The sequence below is a fragment of the Solea senegalensis genome, linkage group LG10 (genome assembly GCF_019176455.1).
Source record: "Solea senegalensis isolate Sse05_10M linkage group LG10, IFAPA_SoseM_1, whole genome shotgun sequence".
Lineage (NCBI taxonomy): Eukaryota > Metazoa > Chordata > Actinopteri > Pleuronectiformes > Soleidae > Solea > Solea senegalensis.
The window spans coordinates 19,157,386-19,172,305 of record NC_058030.1 but is presented as its reverse complement, the minus strand read 5'-3'; the positions used below and the strand labels follow the sequence as shown (position 1 = coordinate 19,172,305).

The window sequence follows — 14,920 nt, the reverse complement described above, 5'->3', positions numbered from 1 at the left end:
GGAAATTCCTCTTCAGCAGTCGGTGCAGTTAGGAGTTAGATTTTGATTTCAGCTGGCAGGCCAACCATCTACATGGAGTGTGCCAGCAGAGATGTCTGCTGGGGGACACGACACATCTGGCCTCTACGTAAAGACGTAAGTCATAACCTCATGCGTAAGCGGACGATCGTATAAACATAAAGATGCTCCACACAGAACAGCTGCTAAAATTATCTAATGACTTTAATATTGTTAGGGTATTGCTCTCGCTGGGACAGCTGCTGGCAAAGGCCAACATAAACACACAGGGCTAATCAGGTACATAAATGTTTAACGATTTTTAACCTGACTCATTTTATAGATTAGTAACAGACAGTTGGATCTATTTGACTTTCTTTAAGAGGAAGACTGGTGTAGGTTTGTTCTGATGGCCAATACGTTTTGCTGATTTTCTTTGTTCTTCTTGTGTTTGATTAAGAAAAATGAATCAAGTTAGAAACTTGTGGTTTTTCTCTCCAATCTATATGGATTTTAAATCAAAATGATGTATCGACTAAATATTAATTACATGACATAGGTCGTCAACAAAACTAAAATCAACTTTTAGAGGACAACATAAGGTTTTGGTGACTTGGCAGAACTGATTAGGTTTCTGAGAATACAAATGTGTAAACTTAACATATGTAAGCAACAAACAGCCAAAGAACTACATTGAAAAATCAGCCTGATTATTCAGCTAACCAGTTATTTGGTCTACTTCGACTTTCTTGGCAAAGTAGACGAAGTTCAGAGTCAAACTTATGTGAGCTGCACAATCACAATATTGGGAAATTTATTGATGCAGTGCTACACAATGAACCATTATCAAGAAAGGTTTAGCATTACCCTGCTGTGAAAACATTCCAATGCTCCACTGACAATCATGTTTTGATAGATGTGGTATTTCATGTGAGAGTGTATGTGCGTGTCATGAGACATTTCTACTACTACACGTGCTAACGCTGAATGTCCCTGGCTTTCAACAGGCCAGCTCCCTCTGACAAAGTGAAACAGACCCCTGAAGCTTAATCTGGTATAATTTCATTGACATAGCTGACAGTAAGATCAGACCCACAATCACCACTAATGTCTGTTTATAATAGACATTTGAAACCTAGAGGGCAACATGGCCAACAAGTGTAATCTGGCAAAGAATGTTGCCGTTGGACATGCCAACAGAGAAAGGTTAGCGACTGTGACAGATAACATAATTACGTTCTCATGCCCTCAAATATACGTCAGTGCTTGTTTCTATTAGTAGAAGAAGTGCTCAGTGGAGCGCAGGCCATTACGAAAGGAGTGTTGAGTCTAATTTATATAAATTATTATTAAACACTGTGTGATAAACAGTTATTAAAAAAGCACAAGTAAAAAGCATATCCATGCATTATGACACTGATCCAAGTGTTATGAAAGTTTGTTATCTGTGTATACAAGTGTTGATTATTAATAACCTGAAAAACCTACTGAGCGCAGCACACAAATTAATTAGGTTATAATTACTTTAGTTTAGTACTTTAGAACTTCATTTATTTTCCATTTTCTCTTTTCATTACATAAATGATCACTAACCAAGTCATTTCCTCCATTGGTGCATTGTAGATTCCTGTGCTGCACTATTTACCTCCTGCTCACTCACATTTCAACACAATAGTATACTCCCACTATCATCTTCTGATAGTCAGATCATACATGCCATACATGGTGTTATTCATGGATTATTTAGCTCACATATATACATTCCACTAGCCACTAGCTAAATAAAGACATCATTAGAAGCCAGAAGGAAATCAATGATGAATTTGCAGTACTGACACTAATGACAACAACCATCATCTCTCCAGAGCAAAACCACCCTCCACTTTCACACTGTAGTTTGACGATGTTTGCTTCACTTTTTCCATTCTCACGCTAACACAAACATGCTGTATGTATATACACACACACACAACTTGCCTCACTGTCCTGTGTGATCTGCACCTCCTCTCCTTGTGGCACCTGGGCAATGTGCAACTGACCCTGTGGAATCTGAAAGAAGCATGAGAAACTACAGAGTTTAAATTTTATTTTTGATCATTAACTGACACAGACACATTTTTCCCTTTATCATTTGTGCTATTTTTGACCACATGATAAATAGAGAAATACCTCAGTGTGTACCTTAGAGAAATTTAGAAATTAAATTACAAGGATAAATGATGCAGTTATATAATTAGGGGTGCAGGGGTGAGTCACCACCGATGAGTATGCTTTATTTCCCCTGTTGTATTAACAATACTCATAAATTTCACCCTCAGCCACACCCTTTATTACTCAGGTCAGGAGTGTAGTAAGTGCACAGTGAGCTCTGGAAAGCATCTGTCTCTCTCCCACCCTTCAACCTTCTCCCTAACTTTCCGTCTTTCAGGCCTGTTCCCTCCTCATCATCATTACCTTCAGACCCATACAATGTCAAAAACTCAACGCTATTTATTATGAGGTGGACGCGGAACAGAATGTACTTCTCCGATGTTCCCTTTTTATAACAGAACTGCGTCTGATAACGATTACTACATTTTTATTCGGTAACAGTGACTTTGTAACTGAGACACATGCAGTTGTAGCACTTGGACAAAACAATCTAATTTAATCCCCCTCATAAATAAAATCCCTCATGCAAAACAATGTCCCAGACTTTTGTGAGTATCTGTCACTGATTGTTGGAGAACACAACAAGTGGCATAGGCTGAGCCATAAATTAAATTCAATTAATGACTGCAATTTCTGTGACCCAAACAAAACTTGGCATGTTTAATTAATCCAATTTGTTCCATACACACATACACATACTTGTTTTTATATCTTAGTGAGGACACATTATAGACATAGCCCCTTATCCTAACCTTAACCATCACAACTAAGTGCCTAACCTTTATCCTAACCTTAATCTAATTCTAACCCTAACTCTAGAACCGCGTCTGAAAAAGCACTTTAAAATTTTACTTTGTAGGGACTTTGTAGGGACTTTAAAAAGAAAAAAGTCCCTACAAAGATAGGTTTGCATTGTTTTTTTGGACCTCACAAAGATATAAATACAAATACACACACTCGGGTATCAGATAAGCTCTAAATATGTGAAGTTCTGTATCAGGTCACAGAGTTTACATGGTCAGTTCCACGCTTGTCCTTTAACTCAACTCTACTCAATTTTTTTTCTGGAGCACATTTAAAAACAACCGAGGTTTACAATTGGATCATTTGTAAATGTCCAGTCACTTCCTCTTCGTGGGCTTGATTTTGACCTTTGAACACAGCAGCTGAATAATAACGTCTGTCACATGTTACATATGCAGAGGGAGGTACAGAGTATCACTTTCCCTTTTCAGTTGAATGGGAATGTTTACTGTTAAAGAATAGAGGTGGCCTGACTTTTTTATTCTATTTTTTTTAAGAATCGGCATTGGCCTGGCTGATTATTACTTAATTATTCTCAAAAACTTGACAAAACCTTTATTTTTCATCCAAAAGTTTATTTTTTTGATGACCTGTTTTCACATATTTAGAGTTATATTGGCATCATACAATATAAAAGCCATTGACTGCTTTGATTTTAGCCATAGAAAAAACCCTTATTGGTCAACCATCTGTTTGCTTCTGGTGTGAGAGAAAGGTTCAGATATAAAATGTCTGACACTCACCACCTGAACTTGCCCATCTTCGCCAATCCGGTGGAACTGGACCTGCTGATTAGCCAGCGTGTAGTGCAAGGTTTGTGGGGTGGATGTCTCAATGTGGGCGGCTTCTTCTGTCATGCCGTCCTCTGGATAGGATTATAGGATTACAAGCAATATGGTTACTGGTATGCCTGTGTGTATAGTGGAGGTAGGTCAGAATTACAGTGCTGATACTGATACTTCAGAAATCAGGATGAGGTCTCCAAGGCTCACACACAGGCAGACACACAATCCCACACACACCCACACATGATCACGCAAGAGGCCTTGACCTCATATCTTTACAAAAAGAAAACTTAAAAAAAAAAACTGGCTGATTCCAAGGCCATCTGCTGAATGATGTGTGTTTATTCTTCATGCAACGCCTAAATACTCAAAGACAATTCATCACACCATTTAAAAACACTCAGGGTGTAGGTGAAAAACACAAACTCTACACACTCTCAGTCTACACACTCGCTAACACACAGCAGGCTGAAATTCCTGCATTGATGCATTGCATCACCTGCTACAACCATGAACATCTTTAGGCTACGTCTTTACTACGACATTTTCCCTCCTCCAGGAATTAATCTTGGGAGTCGCTTTAATCTTGGGAGTCGCTTTAATCTTAGTCGCTTTTAATCTTGGGAGTCGCTGAGAAGACTGAAGTTGCTGCAGTTTCACAAAATGAATGAACACATTGAGAAAATAATTCGAAACAAAAACAATAGATTATGTGTTGTTGAATATGTGTGTATGTGGAGAGAAAAAAAAATGACATCCTATCCTTCATCTCATCACTGGGGAGGGTCAAAGCTTATTTCAGAGTGGGCTGTGTGTCTCAGTGCGACTAAGATGTGCAAACAGGCAAATTGCAACTGGTGAGTGTCACAATGGACGTGTGTCCTCACTGAAAATAATATAACCATGTGCACAGAATACGATACAAGGGAATGGCCCCTTGGATACCTTATCACCAGTCAAAGACCAACAGAGCACTCTGTCATCTACACCACAGGCCACAAGATAATTAAAATCACGCCTTCACTTCTCAGACATCAAAACATGCAGCAATAAAAGGAGCCTTTGTGAGAGGTGAGCACTGACATCATTTCATGTAACAGACCAAGTAGCCATTAACATTGTTGAGAAAATGGATATGGCAAAATTCTTGACCATGAACAGGAAAACAGAATGTTGATTTAAAATGACACACAACACATATCACATACACCTGAAATGTTCTGTTTTGTGTTACTTTAATGCTTTGAAATGCTTTGCCGTCTCCCAACTTTCATTATTATGAAAATAATACTCAGCTCTTTTTTTGCCAGATGAGGAAGCACGAAACAGGTGCCTTGAGCAAACTACAGTTCTGGTCCGAGTTCTACCAGCTAGTTCACTGGAAATGAATGCCTTTAAATGCCAAAGATTCGCTTCTTTCGGCCCCATAAACATTTAATCTCATTAAGGATTGAAAGGATGTTTAGTATGCATTTTGCATGTTTATGCATGCACTATTTCAACTGGTATTTGCGTAGTACACTCCGGGGTGTGTGTGTGACCTGAATAGGCAGGGGCTGACACTCCAGCCCCAGTATGTGCTCACAGGATATTTGAGTTTCCCCTGCAGTCTTACTTTCCCTGGTCAGAGGTGAGAGGTGATGGCTCACAGGGAGGGAGGGACAGCGAGCATTGTGTGCAGATTACAACCATCTGCAGCAATGCACACTGTCAGAATTCCCACAGTTTTGGCCTATTTTGAGTTTTAAAGCCATCCAACCTGCATGTGCTACCAAGTGATATGACTTATGGGCACATTCTTATTTAAAATATCATTAAAGTAACATTAACATGATCAGGAACAAAACCTAGCACTATGAGATGGCAATGCTATGTGTTTTGAGCTATGTGTTTTTGACAGCCTAGAAGTTCAGTCTCAACTAATTAACCATTAGCCTACTGATTCAAAGCAACCAATCAATGAGATAAAAGGTGAGCTACCTAATAAAGTAGCTTTTTTGGAGCAGTTAAGTTAAGGATCAGACATAAGTTAAACTGAAATCTTCCATAATTTTGGCAAAAAGTAAATACTTCCATTTATTCTTTTTCGTGGGACATGCAACTGGCCTGTAAACAACAGAGGACAAAGAGGACTTTTTGTATGTCTTCCTATCAGTAGATGGAATAAATATGAAGTCTGAATCTTAACTCGTATACAGTAGTTTAAAAAAAAAAAAAATCTATCATCCTTAGTCTGTTTGTAATAAATCATAGGCACAAATAATTAACTCCAGCCTTGTTCAGGGATGTAAACACGAAGATGCTATTATGTATTTTCCTTAAATTGTTGTGTTCACGACAATTCATCTACCCACAAACGTCACCACATCTTATATAGCATATTCCATGGTTTTGAGTAATACTTCCAAGTCGTACATTCCCCCTCCACTGGAAAACATCAGCAGCAGCACAAACAAATACATGCTGTACAGTTTCCCGGTAATAATCTGTAAAAATCTTTACCTGTGACTGAACTGCGAGGAGTGCGTTTGGAGAAGCTCTTGACAGCCAGACTCTGGCCGCGCTGCTTGCGTCTCCAGGCCGTGCGACACTTGGAGTCAATGCTCTGCTTAATTCGGTACCAGTCTGACTCGCTGATGGAAAATTTGTGAAACAAGTGACCTGTGGGTCCGAGGAGAGATCAAAAGGTCAGCCTTTATCAATCAAATACTGTAACATGGTTATGAATGGACGTTTCATATGTCCAAATTGAGCATCTCGAGGCTAAGGCCTTATCTACACTCGCCCAAAGGCACTGTCCTACATGCAGCCACCGAGGTGTTTATGGTCGGCGGGCAAAATGTGACTTACACAAGACTAACTTCCACATCTAATAAGCTACATTAAAGCAGTGAGTGTGATAGATGTGGGAAGTTTCTGTGTCTTTGATACAGTTTACGTGTAACCTCTTCCCTGTGTTGCTTTGTTAATCATGCCATAAACACTCTTCTGTGATCCTTAGAGCTGCTTAAAAAGACACATTTTATTTGGCTAGTTTTCACGTGATGCACGACATTGTGCTGCGACAAATTCAGGAGTACACAGGCCTAACGCACCAGCAGTGATGACATCATTTCTGGCACGTGCAGCCACGCACCAGACACGTTACAGCAAGTACAACCCTACCAAAACTTTTTTTTTCCCCCAGTGACTCACTATGTCCCACTGCATCAGAGATTCTCCCTCTGTAATCAATGTATACATGCAAGACAACTGAAAGAAACACTTGAACCTGATTCTGTTCACTTTTTCTCACCTTTTGACAAGTGGTGTGAGACTGCATGCAGCTGAATTTAGTGGCTGTCTCCCTCAGTGTTATGAACTGTTTGAAGGGTGTGAGCCGCTTGACAGCTCATTTCTACATAAATTAACAGCGCCAACAACAGCCTGAGGTTAGAAAATGAGATATAGGAAGGGAGGGAAGCTGATGTGTATGAGCAGACAGTGGGGTGGCAGTGCATGGCAGCCCTTTTACACATGACAGGTCCTGTACAGACAGGTAGGGCAGGTGCTCTGTAATTCCTTTTCCTTTTTCTTAGGTGGGGTAAGTCACCCAAAAGTCATTTGGCAAAGCTCCAGACTCTGCATACTTCTATGTCAGGGTCAAGTCTGCATTTAACTACACACACCCACGCTGCTGAGAGGAAATACAGATGACAACAAATACAACCATGAGGGATATTCTCTGAAAGCCCCCTGCAAAATGCATGGGCTGAACTTAGGGATCAGCTGACGGTGCTTTATGAACCATTTCACATAGTATATAATCACAGGACATCATAAATGTCCATCTGTCTGCCATCATATCCTTTAAGGCTGCTTCAACAGGAATCAAAGAGCGAGTGTGACTCCATTAGGATCTTTCCACCCGACATGTGCTTGTCATTTAGAGTCTGGTATGTTATAAAATGTGTTGCACATTAATGCGTGTGTGCAGTGATGAATGCATGTTGTTGTAACCCGCCTTTGGAATACAGACTGCAGTCTATTTCTGTGTTCAATTCAGTGCCGCTTTGTAATGGAATGGGGATGAAATGTGGGAAGGTCTCAGAGAGTTCATTTATTGCCACAAGGGGGCAAGGCTTTAAACTCCAGCTGAGTGGTATTTATTAGCATCATTTAAATTGAGAGAAAATTAATGTAATAATCATGAGATCAACATCAGTTTCTAGACACTGCGGTTACTGGGTGATCATATGCATACTGCACTTATAAAAGACATACAGTATGTCTTATAGATTTACCCCTGGAGCTTGAGAGGATCTATTAATACTAGCAGCTGGCTCGGTTTGTGTTTAAAATTTTGCTCTGACAATCCCTGCTGTCCACATTACCCCTGCGTTTTAGAGTACTGAAAATAGAGAGGTTTAAAAAGAAGCTTGAGAAGATCTGTTTATTCTGGTAGATGGCTCAGTTTATTAATTTAAAGATGCATATAATCTGTTTCATAAAAGCCTGCTGTCCACATTACTTTGGCATTTAAGAGCCCTGAATGTTTGAAATCTGTGATGGCTTCATTTTTTCCTGAAAACTAGTCAGTGCACAAATTTACCTCCTGATTAGCTCTTTTCAGTCACAACTTGAATATCAGCCATGTATGAAGAGCTTTGTTTACACTCAGTTTCACCTCATTGTTGGACTCAGAAGAGGAACCCTTGCTCTTAATTTTCTCACTTAATGGGAATCCCCTCTGAAACCAAACGGGAACTGGCTTGAACCTGATACATTTGTCAAACGTCAATGACAATTATGACGTCAGGACTCACAGCGAATGCCATAGATCATGAGTGGGTCCAGCTGTTTTTTGCCATGTTTGCCTTGTCCAGATAGATTTGACATTGCCTGGACCTCCCGGTGGAAAAGGTAGTCCAACAGAGTCAGTGCCATTTTCTCTGGTGTACGGCAGTTTGTGCTGATGTGGAGCATGTCGGCTGGAGACACTGGACAACGCACTCTCAACTCCGAGTTGGTGTCATCACCCAACCAGGTGCCCTCTGGGAAATCCTCTGGAGAGCAAAAACATTTCTTTAGAAAAAAAAGCTTCACAGCCTTCTTACAGCACATGTGCAATTCATTAATAGCATTAGTACATTTCACTAGCCTGTTATTAACCCTATCAAAGTGTATTGATTCACAGGCTGACAAATACTACACAGGCAGTCAGAGAAACTGTTCTCTGTACCATGTAATACAACAGCACACCCATGTGGCAGGAAAGGTGAACTACCTAAATTTATGGGCAAACCTGTGTTATAATGAATTATCTAAAAATCTGAAAATATGATTTGGCTAAAAGACTAAAAGACTTCATGAGACATAGCACATACACGCATTTTTGTATCAAAAGCTCTGACTCAAACCTTCTGAATTAAGTGTGATGAGTGTGACGTTTGGGCCATTTTGTGCGTTGCTGGAATGACCGCCATTGGAGATGGTGTCACTGGCCTCTGAACCGCTATCCTGATCATCCTGGCTCCCTTCAGGGCCTGGAACCTTTACCAGGATTGTGTTCTGTCGCCGTCTGTTTACGGCGCTGAAAGGACACACAAATACAATCAGAAGATCAAATGAGCCCAGATATCATGGCAGTGGCCAGTGTGTACGAGGAAGTAAGATTCTGTACAGCCCTCTGGTTATTTTGGACTGAAAATTGGGAAGGACATGTGGTACTTTCGCCCAACAGAGATCACAAGAAAAGTAGATAAACAAAACAAACATAAACATGACTCACTTGCTAAGCAGATTCTCCAGTGGTGTGTCCTCTTGGCTAGAATCCTTCAGGTTTTCACTACTTACTATCACGTTTGTTTGTGGCACAACACTGCAGCAGGGATTGAAAACACCTTGGTTAAATGCTCTCCTCCATCTTCACCTTGACCCACACATTTTTCACAGCAAAATGATTTATCACCACAGTTTAAATGTCCACATTTGCCACATACTTCACAAACAGAAAGTGAAAGTGCTCTCATTCATACTGAAGGATATGACAAAAGAAGATGTATTTAAAAGTATTATTTATCAAACCATTTGCAAAGGCAAACGCCATTTAAAACATTAGCAGGTACAGAGCAGTTACACAGCTGACATGCTCCCTGTGTAAACAACAGATGTGTGTGTGTGTGTGTGTGTGTGTGCAAGATGCAGCTGACACACTCCCTGTATGCCCCATGTGGTGCTGCTAATCCCTGTAATTATAGCACAGCTTTGCAAATTGATTAAGGGACATTTTCCCTGCATCAAGCTCACCATCGCACTTTGTTCCACGTTTGAGTGGCTCCCTGCGGTGAGCCTGCAACCATAGGAACCTGGACAGGACTCTTAGCACAGGAAACCATGCTGTCCAGTTTGCGTCCAAGGGCTTTGCATGTGGCATCCAGAGCCTCTAACTTTGACTCAATTCCCTCCAGCCGCTGACTGATTGATGCAGTGAATGAAACCAACAGATTCTAGAAAAAACAGAGAATAAAAGCTTGTGTAATTTATCCACAATTTTTTTATTCCTCCAGTAATTGTCAAAAATACAAAAAAATATCGTCTATTATACAAAGCAATTACCTTAATAAAATGTATGTCTTGGTTGTTGCCGTTGTTCTCTTGGCTGTTGCTTAATTTCCTCTTTTTCTTCAGAGGCTTGTCTTCATCGTTTTCTTTGTTCTCCAGCAAATCTTGTGCTGGTAAGAATCATAAGAATCATAAATACACAACATGACAGCTTAGCAGAACTATGAAATGAGTTATGTTATTGAATATCTGCTGATACTAAATCCTATTTGGATATATTGTTTGTAAGAAATGTTATATTTCTATATATACCTAGGTAATAATACTGCACTTACTAGATTAAGACTCTAACTATTCAGTGAGGAGTGAAGATTAGGTCAACATTTGTCAATTTACAACACAATACACTGATAGAAAAGATAGAAAATTAAGAGCTGAAAGTGTTTTACAGGACTCTCACCTGTACGGCCATCCTGGTCAAAGTCCTCCACGGTTATTTGCACAATTTCATTCAATTCTTGCTCTGACATTATTCACAGCTAAGGTAAAAAAAAGAACAGGACAGGAAAGTTATTTTTATGGTACTAAAAGCCAGAATTGACTGTCTGTTGGGCCTGTGTTGTACTCAATTTTTGACTTTAATGCACATCAAGTAATCACAAACAAAATACCTTATACTGCATTTCACTTGTTTGTGTGCCCGGGCGACCAAAGTGTTTCTCAACATTAAGTTACTTCTAAAGAAGAAGAAAACAACTTATCCATTTAGGTGTCACACATTTTTCTTTCATATTTTCTGTCTCATCTGTTATTGTAAAGGTACGCCTGACACACAACTGATTTTAATGACAATTTGTCTTGTTGTTCTTCCTCTCTGGTGTTTTCTGGCACTTGGCATCCATTGTGTTTCACTGTTGCCTCTCTCTCCTTTGCACACCTTCATACAGAACAACTGCTGCCAAGTGTGTTTCTGTTAACCACAACATCCCATCTGTTTTCTTAGCTACATGGTTTAACACTGAAAATATGAAGATGATTATTGTGACCGTTTTTAGCATGTGTTGTTTGTCCCGAAGCAACCCAATGCCTTGCTTGAGTGAGCCCACTTTATTTTGATTTTGCGTAAGACTTTTCATAACATGGTAGTAGTTTCATTCGTTGAACTATTGTTTGTTTTTTTCAAATTTATATTATGCTACCCCTGTGACTATTTGGCAATTTTGTGTTACGTACAAGGTTTTGTACACTATCAAACATTTTTTTAAAAAGAATGTTGTTGATATTTCTGTAATTTAAACCAACAGACATTTGTTTGTTTAACATTTAATACATTTGAGGCAAAAATGTACTTTACAAATTGCTTTCATTTGATAGAAATAGAAAACTGAAGGCTAGATAGGTTCTCCAACACCCTTGGAAGGGAAGGGTTAGGTGAGGATATTAAGCTGCAACATATAACTTCCCAAAAAATGTTGCTAAATTTAACACACTTTGCCTTTAAGAGCAACTCATTGTTTGAGTTTCAGCATGGGGTTTTTGTGTGTTTCAAAGTATGTTTGTAGAGTACGAATACATTTTAATATATGTTTCATATTTTTTACATTAAAGTGACACAATGTAGGATTTCAACTATCAAATAATGTCAACTTCCAACAGAGTGAATGGCAACCCTGTCAAAGCCTGAGCAGGTCTGCATCTATGGCACTATGGAACTTGGAACAACATTCTATTTCATGGCATTAGCAATATACTCAAACTAAATCATTATGGGTGTGATGTCATTTTGGAGGGTTAGTTTATGTTTCTAATGTAACAATATAATCCTATTTGTGTAAAATGCTTTAACATAGGCCACTGTACCTGGCCTAAACACATGGTTGTTTGCGCTTTGGAAGTCCTGCTTCACAGTTCACAGGTAGGGTCGGCTTGTCAACAAATGCACGTTACCGTGACATTTATTTTATGACAATTGTAACAAACGATACTGTTTGCCAACTCTACAGGGACCTGAGAGTAAATCCTATAGTGTGTCACTTTAACTGTGAAAACAATGATATAACCATATATATGTTGTTTTTGCATTATTGCCCAGCCCTAAAAACATGCTCAGCTGAGACAAATACAGCAGAAAGCTCAAGCAAGGTGTTTAGTCTGAACAAGTATCCAGACACATCATGTCAGCCATGTTTTGTATCATCTGAGAATGTAGGACAACGAACAACATTTTAAAATTTAAAAACAACAGACTTTAAAGAAATTGTTAACTTAAACATGTCAACTGCATGTTATTGACACTAGCATCCGTTAGCTGTAGTACTATTAGGCAACCCGAGTATAGCTGTTGTGGTCAAACCATGCTTCTCTTCGTGATGCCTTCTTAGCTGTATTATACAGTGCTTGAGTAGCCATGTTAGCATAGCCTAGCCAGCTAACTGGGCGGGGGTCTTAACTCTTACAAACAAATAATTAAAAAATAAATAAAGGAGGAATAGAAGAAAAAGTGGTCTGTTTTTGGTTTTGTGCAGCTTAGATACGAACGTCCCAGTCAGCCAAAACGCTGCATTGCTGATTAGTATGAACACAGCCAAGCTAATATTAGCTGGCGCTACAAAGTCGCGTTTCCGAGCTTAGTTGCGTTCAAGCTGGAGAACGGCTAAGGACTATCTGTGTGAGCTAGCGTGGTGCTTAGCATGCTAAGCAGGGCCCAAAGGCCGTTGAAATGTGATGCAAAAACCATAAGATGTTGTAACAAATATCGAAATAATTTGTCGTGTAATCCGCTCATTTCCCTCTGCACTGCTACACAACGCATGTACCGTGTAAGATTGGGTTATATTACCGTGTGAATGATGAATTCTCGTGTTGTTTGTAGAGATTCCGATAACGACGCCGTTCCTCGCGAGAGATGAGCCTTCGTGTGTTCCTCGCACATTCAGAGGGAACAAGGCCCGTGCGCCAACTGCGTATGATACATCCAGAGATCGCTGGTACGAACCCCGCTCGACCCAACATCTTTGTGACGATACACAAACACCTAAATTAACAGAGTTATGAAGGAGGCTTATTCTAGAGCCAAGATGAAGACGTTTATATGAGAACAAGGGATCTTGTACATATTCTCGTTGTTGTTTACCCAAAGCAAAATATGAATATCTTTTTCACATTGCAGTGGTTTTGCCGATCACTCCCTATTCATTTATTTGGCTGGGATTTGTATGAAAAGGCAATACAAATAGGAGGAAAAAGGGATGAGGAATGTTAGCTGCAGTTACATGAGGAGTAAAAGTTAACATTGGTAGTAGATAATTTCCATATTATAAAGTTGGAATTCAACCTTCCTTATGTCCTTCACATATTGTTTTTAAATTGTTATTACCAGACTATTAGTTTCTGATTATTATAGATATATGATGTATTTCCAATAATGTCACTTCTCATTCACAAAATACCATTATCATGTTGTGACTGTACTATAATGTACAATGTTGCTGTATATATAGCTTCTGTGCCATGCCCTCTGACCATCCCATGTGGGATTTCAAGACCATTTTTTACAAAAAGTAAAAGTCTTCTTCCAGTGATAAATATATGAGCAGAAAATTACAGTAAATATTTCAATAAACATTTTCACACGCAACCACATTATTCCCAACTACAATGTAGTAAAGCTATTAGATGCAACATTGGCCTATCACTGTTACAGATAGTATATATCAGTATATGTTGTCTAGTATTGGCCACTGTGACATATTTATTGTTTTACATAATACATTTGCAAATATGATTCTTCAATTTCCAGTGCAGTTTGCTATTTTAGTCCACTGCTATTGCTATTTTTTTTTTTTTTCAGTAAATGAGTTTACTTGTTTGGCCTTGGTCTTGTGGTCTTGGTCCCTAAAAGTCTTAATCTTGGTACAGTCTGGTCCTGGGGCTTAGCCTCTGTTGGTGTGATATTGGCTATAACACTGATACTTTCACTTTCCACTGCTGTTTTAAGTCTTATAAGGTTATTTAGATGAAGCCAGGGTGAGCAGCAGTGTGTCTAAATAAAAACTGTGATAGTTTGGAGGCAGACATTAGTTCATCTTGAGTTTTGAGAAGTATTAATTGCATGTTGTATATTGCTGTTTCCTTTTTCAGTTACGCCACTTTTCCATATACAGCTCGAGCACTACTCCGCTTGACTCGACTCAACTCGGTTTGGTATCAGGCACGTTGTTTTCCATTACTTCATAGTACTCCCTCAACGTAGACCTGGTCGTGACGTTGTTTTATATGCGACACACACACTTGTCAGCCACCAAACACAGGAACATCTGCACCGCGTCAATAGACCAAGGTTTAATGTTTGACTCTTGTGTCTGATGTCGCGCTTATGACTCTTCCAGTGACGACACTCTGACCAATCAAACTTGGGAGAAACTCACAGAGTAGTAGAGTAGAGTGCTGTCATCGACTGGTATTAACAGTTAAAAATGGTTAGCCATAGATATGTATGTGCGTCCGACTTCTCACTGGTGACAGTTGCGCCTCAGCCAATTGTGACCAGATTATGGTCCGGTTTTGTAGATCAGTTAAAAATCCTGAAAACATGCGTTAATCGCCAACATTTAGCAAGACAATGTATAAAATCTCAATAT

At 39.4% G+C, this 14,920-nt stretch overlaps 1 protein-coding gene across 3 annotated transcripts in view; it reads right to left on the bottom strand.

The window, feature by feature from the left end:
- The window catches only part of LOC122776485 (BTG3 associated nuclear protein), a 37,274-nt gene extending 24,071 nt beyond the window's left edge, over positions 1-13,203 (bottom strand). Inside the window, exons 1-11 of one of the 3 annotated variants that reach the window (XM_044037055.1) lie at positions 13,120-13,202; positions 10,952-11,017; positions 10,741-10,819; positions 10,335-10,450; positions 10,026-10,225; positions 9,508-9,597; positions 9,137-9,309; positions 8,543-8,782; positions 6,240-6,398; positions 3,696-3,817; positions 1,975-2,046 (exon numbers count right to left, since the gene is read on the bottom strand). In XM_044037055.1, coding sequence (XP_043892990.1) covers positions 1,975-2,046; positions 3,696-3,817; positions 6,240-6,398; positions 8,543-8,782; positions 9,137-9,309; positions 9,508-9,597; positions 10,026-10,225; positions 10,335-10,450; positions 10,741-10,810 — 1,242 coding nt within the window. In that variant the 5' untranslated portion in view covers positions 10,811-10,819; positions 10,952-11,017; positions 13,120-13,202. Of the gene's footprint in view, positions 1-1,974; positions 2,047-3,695; positions 3,818-6,239; positions 6,399-8,542; positions 8,783-9,136; positions 9,310-9,507; positions 9,598-10,025; positions 10,226-10,334; positions 10,451-10,740; positions 10,820-10,951; positions 11,018-11,117; positions 13,039-13,119 lie in introns of those variants that run through there. The other 2 variants (XM_044037057.1, XM_044037056.1) reach the window with 2 other exon arrangements.
- Between the last annotated feature and the right edge of the window lie 1,717 nt (positions 13,204-14,920).